Below are 11,103 nucleotides of genomic sequence, written 5' to 3'. Positions count from 1 at the left end.
AAAGCACAGCAACCAGTTGATCAGTCAGTCTATGTAGCTAATGCAAACAGACATTTTAGGGAAACTGCAAAGTGTGATTGGCCCGATGCAAGTCATGAGTTGCAGCCGTCAGGACCTGAGGAATGTGTGGATAAAAATAGCATTTGCAATAGATTGGATGTTGCAAGCTATCAATTCTTCTACAGCAACAATAGACAATTAGAAGGTTTGTGTGTGTGTGTGTGTGTGTGTGTGTGTGTGTGTGTGTGTGTGTGTGTGTGTGTGTGTGTGTGTGTGTGTGTGTGTGTGTGTGTGTGTGTGTGTGTGTGTGTGTGTGTGTGTGTGTGTGTGCGTGCGCGCGCGCGTGCGTGCGTGCGTGTTAGTTAATAAGTTAAACCCTGTGAGGAATACATCTATGCATTTAAGAGTACAAGCTTTAACACTAGAAAGGTACACACACAAATCTCCACCAGGAGGCACACTCCTACCATTCTCCTTTGTTGTGTATGGTGCAAGTGATGAGATTGTTCTGGTGTCAGTGTGCATGTACAGTATGAAAAGGTACAGGGAGGGCAATGGGGGATAGCTGTGATAAAGTGATTCTGATCATTAATGTCTTTTTGTCAGATGTTTGTACAGGACCAGACTGGGAACACAAATCAAGATGGGAATGCACATGTCTGTCCAAAATGACATAACACATTATTAAGTAGTCAGCCAGACGCAGCAACCAGCTGATCAGCCAGTCCAGTGGTTCTCAACCTGTGGGCCTTGAGGATATTGCAAGTGGACCCCCATGCACTTGCATAATTATGTTTTTTTATGTATTTTTCTTTTCTTGGATGTGGCTTCAAATTCAAAGCTATCAATTCATACAGTAACAATACACAATTGCTGTACAAACACAACAAGGCATAATTATCTATACAAATAGTACAGTAGATGTCCTGTTCTATAGTATTAGACTTAAAACAAATATAATTATTTTCATAGAGAATGGATTTCAGAGCTTGAATTCCCACTCTAAAATCAGATGCAAATGAGATGCAATACAAACCATGGAGCATTACATCAACAAAGTACATGAACTACAAAGTCATGGAAGCTAGGACCTACAGTTAACCCTGTAAAGCCCACCCCAAGAATAATAGACAATTCTAATTCTTTGAAATTGGCATGCTTTCGACAAGACGTGAAAAATAACAAAAAAACAACAACATAAATGTCAAAACATACAGATGCATTTACTTTTTTTGGGAGGGGTTTTAATCATTTTTTATACATCAGGTATTGGGAATGTATTGATCACACTACTGTATGTGTTATATATTTATTTTAACAAAATCACACCTTTTTCCCCATGGAAGAAAATGACTAGTCTCAGCTGAATATATCAGCTAACACCTTTTGCGTTAAAGCACATTGTTTAGTCAAGTGACATTATAAAAAGGGTCATGTTGACAAAGTATAAATTAACATTTAGACCCACAAGAAAAGAAAAAAGTAAAAAACACGTAATGAATACATTTGTTCAGTAAAACCTTTTGAGATTAATCCAAAGTGTTGATTCTACATTTTATGATGAAACGTAGGAGTACAACGTCATAGTCTGGTACATTTTATAATAAAGGACACTAACTCCTCAACATTAGTACTGTTGATTTCATGTACAGTATACTGTAACTTAAACCCCTAATATTATAATATAACCATTACCATTAACATAATTAAAATAGAAATGTTATCATTGATAGCATTACTACTAACTAGACCATACCCGGTCGATGCATCCGTGGGGGGATATGATCTGGCAACCCGGGAGGCGACATTGTTTGACACATAAACGCTAATAAGAAGCTGAGATTTGATGAAATTGAAAAACGGGCTTCACAGTTAAGTTAAGATGGTAATGGTCAATGGCTGTGTGCAAAATCAGAGCAATTGGTCCAGCCACTGAGGAGAACCGGGTAGCTTCACTCACCCACCACTACAGACAGAGGTTACTAGAATTATAGTAGGATACTGATATTACATGAAAATGTATAATAAGATAATGGACACTAGTGGTCTGTGACTTCATAATTACTGACAATCGATTATAGACAGTAGATATGATCATATCTTGATGTCATAACATGACATCAATGACATCACAGGTCAGAGTGTTGCTTTAGGAGACGCTGGTACATGCTGACTGTCCTTGAGCACAACACAATACTGTAGATATATATAATACATTGCTATTACCCTTTAAATATATATATATATAAATGCACCATTTAACTGTGTGTATGTGTGTGTTAGGATCAGGATCAGAGAATGACAGCTTTCCTTCATTCCAGTCAAGCTGGACTCTGATCCTCTGGGGGTTCTGCTTCAATGAGAGAGAAGTGTTTGATCCTGGTGAGGATTCTGCTCTGTATTCACCTTCAAAGAAATATATGCTCCAAATGGGACCCTGTCTGTCTCCCATCCTCTGGTAAGACTCTGCTAACACACCTAATCTCCAGTCTGTATTGTCTCGAACCTCAACATCCCAACTGTGAGTCCCAGAGTTAAAGCCCTCAGAACCCAGGACACGGCAATTGCTCTCAAACCTCTCTGGATTGCCAGGAAGCTGCTGTATCTCTCCACATCTCACACTGGTCAGATCATCAGACAGGATGAGATATGGATAGGCAGTGTTGGGGTCCAGAATGACAGGAGTGTAGCAGACAATGTCCTTCATCTTGTCCCAGACTTTGAAGGTCAGGTTACCCAGGTGTTTGACCTCGTCTATCAGTGCTCCTGAGACCGGCAGTGGGTCCTGCAGTGTGAACTGGACTCTTTCCACTGTGGTCTTGTAGTTCTGCAGGAATGAGATGTGTTGAGCTCTCAGATCCTCCTCTATGGCTATGATTGTGTCTGAAAGGGTTACTATGTCTCTTTTCAGACCCTCAATCTTCTCCTTCATCATCTGACTCTTCTGCTGCTCTTCCTCCCTCAGTACAGTGATCCTGGCCTCCTCTTGTAGAAACTGATGAAGCTTCTTAAACTGTTCCTTCATCTTCATCTCTGTGTGTCTTGTGTGGACCTTAATGTGTTCTGCTGTTTGATCATAGTTTGTTTTAACTTCATTAAAGACCTCCAGTTTCTCCTGCAAAGGCTTAAGTCATTTTTGGACTTCCTCCTTGTGATCCGGTGCAGCTTCATCGACGGGTCTGAAAATGTGGTTGGTGTGTTTTTTAGAATCTCGACACACAAAACACACTGGCTGTTGACATTCCAGACAGAGCAGTTTGAGTTTCTCATCAGCATGCAGACTGCAGAGAACCTCAGACCCTTTTGAAGCTCTCTGATGTCTCTCCTGTATGAAGGCCTCACACAGGTTCTTCAGAGCCAGGTTCCTGGGTGGATCCACTAAATGTCTCTCCTTACAAACTGGACATTCCTTTATTACCTTCTCTCTCCACCATTCTTGCAGACAGGCTTTACAGAAGCTGTGGCTACATGACAGGAGAACAGGATCTTTAAAGATGTCACAACACACAAGACATGAATAATCCTCGTCTGGGCGAGATGCGTTGGAAGCCATTTTGTCTCAGAGTGTAGCTACAAATACTCTGCTCAATACAGGAAATCAGGTGGTAACACTCCCTCTTCTATAATGTTCCCTGACGTTTACTTTCACTGTGAAAGTGGTTCTTGTTAAAGTCCATTCAGCTGTCAGAGTCAGCAGCAGGTTCCAGTGGTCTGGGTCAGTATTCCCTCCTGTAGCTGTGGAAAGACAGTCTGTCCTCATCACTGTAATAGGGTTTTTGATCTGAAGGTGAATCTTATAGTCTCAGATGAATCTGGGTGGAGCTTTGACCCACAAGGAAACTCCTTGTTTGTGCTTCAAGCCTTCAGGTATGTTGTCAAACAATCCTGTGGTCTGATGTCTTCGTCACAAGGCATTTATGGGAAAACAGGTTAGCTCATGGACACACGGTGCATGTGCATGTGTGTCTGCTTGTGGTATTAATCTGTGCTTGTGTGTGTGTGTGTGTGTGTGTGTGTGTGTGTGTGTGTGTGTGTGTGTGTGCGTGCGTGCGTGCGTGCGTGCGTGCGTGCGTGCGTGCGTGCGTGCGTGCGTGCGTGCGTGCGTGCGTGCGTGCGTGTGTGTGATTTTCGCTAATTTATTTTGCCAAATGTTCGGGTGGAGTTTTTCGTGCAGTGTACAGGGGGTTAAGACTGAGGACCCATTGACACTCCTGATTGGCCCATCGGGAGATTGGATGAATTCTGACATGTTAGAAGATGCTGTTTGTCGTCATGCTCTTGCACAGTGTAGAGAAGCACAGCTTCCACTTGCCACTTGCTAGTGCACTCCTCCGGGTCACATGGGACACACATGCCACATTTTAGGCTGTTCTGACAGACAGACAGACAGACAGACAGACAGACAGGTTTTGTGAATTCATAGAAGGATATAGGCAGGGTACAATACAGAGAACAACATGAAAAAGCAATGTTTATTTTTTATCATCTCAGAATGCACTTCATTCATAGTGCTTTACAAGGCCTCACATTCACTCTTTCACACAGCAACGGCAGAGGCAGCCATGCAAGTCACATACCTGCTGATCAGGGTTTTTTTGGCAATGGAACAATAGAAATATAAACTTGATGGTCAAAACAGACACGAACATAATGAGTGATGATGAGTGATTAGATAATGAAGGGCATGGCAGGGTTTAAAGGAATGCAGTGTCATAACTAGTTTGATGCTGTATCCTAGTCAGCCGCCATGAGAGAGAGAGAGAGAGAGAGAGAGAAAGGGAGAGAGAGAGAGAGAGAGAGAGAGAGAGAGAGAGAGAGAGAGAGAGAGAGAGAGAGAGAGAGAGAGAGAGAGATAACTAAAGGGCGGATTGCCCCGCCCCCAGCTATTCATTTCAATGAAATTGCTCAGTGGCGTTTTGAAGCACCCGGAAGCCTGCCGGAAGTAGAATTATTGAGACGCACTAGTGTCCTTTTTGCGTCCTACGTCACAAACTTCCTCCATGAACGAGCCAGTGTGTCGAACCATGAACGTGAGATATTTATTTTGCAGTGTGCTGTGTTGGTCAATGTGTGTGGCCTTAAATGTAAAGCTATCAATTAATTATACGGATGTGAATCGCTTCTACAGTATTAGACTGAAATCATATAACTCTTAAAAAATGAAAATATACAGTATATCTCTGCTGTCGGGCAGCTATGTCTAAAATATTAACTTTTCAGGAAATGAAAAGAAAACACAATATTGCCTCATCAAAGTTGGTATATGACTTTATACATTGTCAGATACTTGAATGTGTCCTTATATTATCATCCCTTTAACCAAATACAGCTCAAGTGGAGTTCGTCATTCTAATCAATGGGGGACAAACCACCTGACTCCACAAGTTGGAGTTAGATTGATGGTCCGACAATTTGGATCCAAGGGAGTTGGAGGTGCCAGAGGCCCTTTTTTAATACTTTCCATTGGTTCATTATTTGTAAAACCCACACACAGATGTAAAGGGTGTTCAATACCACTGATTTATAAATGAATGTAAAAAAAAAGAAAACTGTTCTCTGCCCGACAGTGACAATATGCCACAAGTATCATACAGAGTAAAATTAAGAGCTTTAAAATGCTAAGCTTAAAACAAATTGAATTATTTACATAGAGCATGGATTTTAGAACTTGAATTCCCAATCTAAAATCCATGCAAACATGGGGTATTAAATCAACATAGTATCCTATTTAACATCTACAAAATCATGGAAGGAAACACCATGCAGTTAACTATGTATGTATGTATGTATGTATGTATGTATGTATGTATGTATGTATGTATGTATGTATGTATGTATGTATGTATGTATGTATGTATGTATGTATGTATGTATGTATGTATGTATGTATGTATGTATGTATGTATGTATGTATGTACGTACGTACGTATGTAGGCTATGTATGTACGTATGTGTTTACACTTTGACTTTGACATCTTTATTGACAATGCCAATGTGTAGGCTACAGTACAAACAGGCGCCAGTCCACCATCATCAAAATGATAAAAACACAAAGAAGCTGGGAGCTTATTTCCATTGCTATCCTTTATGGTGTATGTGTATATAATATGCTGATACAGGGATGTGCACTCACTTTTATTCTAAAGCAATACAAACATACAGTACATAAGAGGATGAATGTGTTGACTGACTCAATCAAAACAAGGGACCTCAAAACCATTTGTGACACAACAAGTTCATGTCTCACACCAAACGTGAGAGTTGACAACCCTGAACCTGACAGGCAACTGCCATCAGAGATATCTGAGTGAATTTGATAAACACAAAGCAACACACATACCGGTAGATCATTCATATTGTTGAATTATTGCATATCAGGAGAACATGTCAAGATAATGACTTTGGTGCACCAGTTGGTGAATAGTCATTGGTTGGCGAGGTGAATATAGTGTCACAGTCTGTTCCTGTGCCGCTTTTTTGTCATTGGACATTAATATTTTCAGCTGTAGACATTTATTTGTCTCTGTCCTGTTCTTGTTTCCTGTTTGGTTTAAGTGTCTTTAGTCTTGTTTCTGTAGCTCTGTATGTTCTGTATTAGTCTTGTAATTCTGGTAGTTTGTTGATTCCCCAGGGTGTTTCTTGTGCCTCTTATTTTGTAGTTTTGTTCTGGTGTTTTCCTGTCTGCCCTTGTAGCTGTTACCTGTCTTGTCTTGTCTCACCACCCTGATTATTGTTAACCATATAGTCACCTGTGTCCTGTTAGTCCCTGAGCCCATCCCTGTGCTGATTGTCTAGTTGAGTGCGCCTGTATCTAGTTAGTCCTTGTCTATTTATACTCCCCTGTGTCAACAATTTCACGTTCATTAGCCTTTTTATATCAGTGTGAGCATGTGTGTTGATGTCCTGCCTTCTCAGTTCATCATGAGAGTTTGTGTTTGGGCTCTAAGGCCAATCCACACCAATGCAACTCCTTGTATCTACTTGTAACATGCAACTACTTGCAACAATTATCCGCAATGATAGAATGATAGCCTTTAGAAATCATTTTTGTACCTGCCTACGTATTTTGGGAACAACTGTTTTTATTTGAATAAACTATTAAAGTTGATCCTTGATCTCCACTTTAAGTTGGAGTCGCGTTGCATGTCTTTCTACCCTCAGCTTCCTGTCTCTGTACAAACAAAATAAAAAGAGAATGAATAAAAAAAGAAAATCAGATTAATCTATAGGCCTATTAATGAGAAAAATGTATAGAAGTAGGCTGCAAAGTAAAATACCCCAACTCCTCAAGATTATCGATTATAAAATAAGATTATTATAAATTATTATTTAATTTATACCTTAAACCAGCGATTCCCAAATTTCTTGAACTTGAGAAACAAAAATGTGGTGTCATCCCTGGACCTAAACTTACAAAGATACATTATAAATACATTTAAATTTAAAAAACATAGCTGTGTCAAGCAATACTGGTGGCCAAGCAATATGCAGTATGCACAATAAGACAACAGAATACATACATTTTTCAAGAGATTGCTATAGCACCCCCATTTGGCCAATGGGAATAAGATTTGTTTCTTGGCTGTTTGGCATGACCCTTTACCATTCTGCCAAGTTTCGTGAAAAGCGAAGTAGCCAGAACTACAAAAAGCGTCAGGTGGAGAAGAATAAAACCAGAAATGCAACAGGTGCCTGCACTCTTCGTGCTTAGCCCTCTAGCATTGATAGCAAAAATAGCAGATCTACAAGCTCACAGCACCTTGTGTTGTGAAATAGAAAATTGTGAAAACAAAATTTTAAACGTAAAACATTTTGAAAAAGCTTTGAAATCCAATCCAGATTAGTCATTATAGTGCCTTTCACACTGTGCACTATAACGATAACTATAACTATTGTTCACCATTGTATATTTTTTTTAAACTATATTTTTATAGTTATAGTGCTCAGTGTGAATGGCCCTTAAGTCTGGATAGTCTGCCCGAGTGGCTGGCGTAGCGGTCCGGGCACCTAGGCTCATTGTAGCCTGACAGCGCGTGGCGCTCCCCCGATACCGACGGCCTTTGCTGCGTGTCACTCCCCATCTCTCTCTCCCTATTTCCTGTCAAACTACTGTCCTATCAATAAAAGCATAAAAAGACTGAAAATAAATAAAGTCTGGATAGTTTGTCATCATCAATATTGTCATCATCATCATCATCATCATCATCATCATGTGTAACTACATTGTTCCAGAGTCACACAGATCTTCCCCGGTAACATCTTCAGAGGCACTTTATTAGCAGTGTTAATGTATGGAAAGAGTGCGTCAGTGAAAGTGTGTGTGAAGGTGTATAAATGTGTGTCAGTATCAGGATCAGAGAATGACAGCTTTCCTCCGTTCCAGTCCAGTTGAACTCTGATCCTCTGGAGGCTCTGCTTCAATGAGATGACAGTGCATAACCCCGATGAGGCCATGGCTTTATATTTACCTTCACGTAACCCTACTCTCCAGAATTGACCCCCTCCGTTTCCCCTCCTCTGATAAGACTCTGCTAACACACCTATTGTCCAGTTGACGTTGTCTCCAACCTCAACATCCCAGCTGGGAGTCCCCGAGTTAAATCCCACAGAACCCAGGACATCATACCACCAGTTAAACCTCTCTGGGTTGTCAGGAAGGTGCTGTTTCTCTCCATATCTCACACTGGTCAGATCGTCCGACAGGATGAGACATGAACGAGCAGTGTTGGGGTCCAGAATGACAGGAGTGTAGGAGACAATGTCCTTCATCTTGTCCCAGACTCTGAAGGTCAGGTTCTTCAGGTGTTTGACCTCGTCTATCAGTGCTCCTGAGACCGGCTGTGGGTCCTCCAGTGTGAACTGGAGTCTTTTCACTGTGGTCTTGTAGTTCTGCAGGAACGAGATGTGTGCAGCTCTCAGATCCACCTCTACGGCTCTGATTGTGTCTGAAAGGGAAGACATCTCTCTGTCCAGACCCTCAATCTCCTCCGTCATCATCTGACTCTTCTGCTCCTCTTCTTCCCTCAGTGCAGTGATCCTGGCCTCCTCTTCCTCTTGTAGAAACTGATGAAGCTTCTGAAACTGTTCCATCATCTGCATCTCTATGTGCCAGGCCCGGATCTTATTGTGTTTTGCTGCTAGGTCATAGTGCATTTTAACGTCATTAAAGACCTCCAGTTTCTCCTTTAAAGGCTTCAGCAATTTCTGGACTTCCTTCTTGTGATCCAGGGCAGCGTCACCGATGGATCTGAATCTGTGGTTGATGTGTTTCTTGGGATCGCGACAAACAACACACACTGGCTGTCGACATTCCAGACAGAACAGTTGTTTCTCAGCATGCAGACTGCAGAGACCATCAGACCCTGTTGAAGCTCTCTGATCTTTCTCCTGTATGAACGCCTCACACAGGTTCTTCAGAGCCAGGGGTGGATCCATCGAATTATTGGTCTTACAAACTGGACACTCTGTTATTTCCTTATCTCTCCGCCATTCCTGCAGACAGGCTTTACAGAAGCTGTGGCTGCATGACAGGAGAACAGGGTCTTTAATGATGTCCAAACACACAGGACAGGAATAGCCCTCTTCTAGAGACGATTTGGAAGCCATTCTGTATCTGAGTGAAGCTTCAAACACTCGGTCAGTCGTGGTAACACTCCCTCTTCTAGAAGGTTCCCTGTAGTTTACTTTCACAGTGAATCCCGGTTCTGGTTAAAAGTCCATTAGTCAACTCAGCAGCAGGTTTCAGTGGTCTGGGTCAGTATCCCCTCCTGTAGCTGTGGAAAGACAGCCTGTCCTCCCTCACTGGAAGTTGTGTGTTTGATCTGAAGGTGAATCTTATCATCTGTCCGTGTCATTAGTGAGGAGTGTAAGGATACACTCCTCGCTAACAACAACACAACACTTTCTATTTCTGTCTCCTGATTTCTCTCAGCTGAGTCTGGTAGCGGGGCAGAGCTTTGACACACCACAGACCTGTTGCTCGCACGCACGCGCGCGCGCGCGCACACACACACACACACACGCACACACACACACACACACACACACACACACACACACACACACACACACACACACACACTGAATCTAATCGGCTCTGTGCATTACTGTAGTCCCAGTTTTCATGCCTGTTTCCTCTTACAGTTCATTTTCCAGTGGCTTCATTTGATTTGGCTCAGCATTAGGTTTCATCTGAAAACACATACGACACCTTCACATGTGTTTACAGTTCATTTACAGTTCAAATCTGCTGCTGAGCCAATCAAATGAAGTGAAGGAAGAAGGCACTGGAGCAAACTCGGACATTTAGAGACTTTTTTATTCACAGTGTGCAGGCAAAAGGTACGTGACAACGTTTCAATACATCTTCATCAGGATGTATTGACGTTGAAACGTCATGTAGCTTTTGCTCTAGTTTCCCAAACGTTTCATCAATTAAAGTTTGAATTGAAAACAATTCCAAGAAAGATTTATTTAAAGTATAAGAAGTATAGTGAAAATAGCAGATCAACAAGCTCACAATGCGGCGCGAACTGCGGAAGCGACACGTTGTGAGCTTGTAGATCAGCTATTTTCACTAGTTTGGGTCCCGGGCAAATGTCTAATTTCTCTTTTGGGTCTTGAGCTAAAAAGTTTGAGCCTGCACTTGGCTTGAGACGCGGGGGAACCCCATTGTTCCAATCACATGGAGCTATGGGAAAAGTAACTGGAACAGGAAACAGGTATGCCACCTTGAGCACAGGGCCTGTAGCCTTCACACAATTCCGTATGCTCGGCATTGTTTGTTTGTTTTTCTTTTAATAGCTGAAGGTCATGTCTGCTCAATGGCTTCACTGCACTTCATATATGCAGTGGTGGAAAAAGTACCCAAATGTTTTACTTAAGTAAAAGTATCAATACTGCAATGTCTAAGTCAAAGTCCGGAATTCAAAATGTACTTGAGTAAAAGTACAAAAGTATTGGTATCAAAATGTACTTAAAGTACCAAAAATAAAACTACTAAAATGTTTGAAAATAGCAGATCTATAAGCTCACAACGCGTCGCATCGCGACGCGTTGTGAGCTTGTAGATCGGCTATTTTCAAATAGCCTTGGTATAACATA

At 41.6% G+C, this 11,103-nt stretch overlaps 2 protein-coding genes across 2 annotated transcripts; both read right to left on the bottom strand.

Moving 5' to 3' along the window:
- Positions 1 to 588: 588 nt before the first annotated feature.
- LOC311054538 (E3 ubiquitin-protein ligase TRIM35-like) lies at positions 589 to 3,758 on the bottom strand (the record flags this gene model as incomplete). Its single annotated transcript, XM_084070550.1, has 2 exons — positions 2,256 to 3,758; positions 589 to 625 (listed from the first exon to the last, which is right to left on the bottom strand). The coding sequence occupies exons 1-2, from the start codon at positions 3,029 to 3,031 to the stop codon at positions 589 to 591; spliced, it is 813 nt and encodes a 270-aa protein (XP_083926676.1). The 5' UTR covers positions 3,032 to 3,758.
- Positions 3,759 to 6,167: 2,409 nt separating this feature from the next.
- Positions 6,168 to 9,754, bottom strand: LOC311055598 (nuclear factor 7, ovary-like). Its single transcript, XM_084071851.1, has one exon. It carries the CDS (start codon positions 9,604 to 9,606, stop codon positions 8,209 to 8,211), a length of 1,398 nt encoding a protein of 465 aa, XP_083927977.1. The 5' UTR covers positions 9,607 to 9,754; the 3' UTR covers positions 6,168 to 8,208.
- Positions 9,755 to 11,103: the final 1,349 nt, after the last annotated feature.

Source organism: Gymnoscopelus microlampas (genome assembly GCF_963454915.1).
Source record: "Gymnoscopelus microlampas genome assembly, chromosome: 11".
NCBI classification, from domain to species: domain Eukaryota; kingdom Metazoa; phylum Chordata; class Actinopteri; order Myctophiformes; family Myctophidae; genus Gymnoscopelus; species Gymnoscopelus microlampas.
This window is presented reverse-complemented; position numbering and strand designations above follow the sequence as displayed.

What these genes read in the sequence shown, in the direction of transcription:
- LOC311055598 (XM_084071851.1), bottom strand. Translation starts at nt 9,606, where the DNA reads ATGGCTTCCAAATCGTCTCTAGAAGAGGGCTATTCCTGTCCTGTGTGT.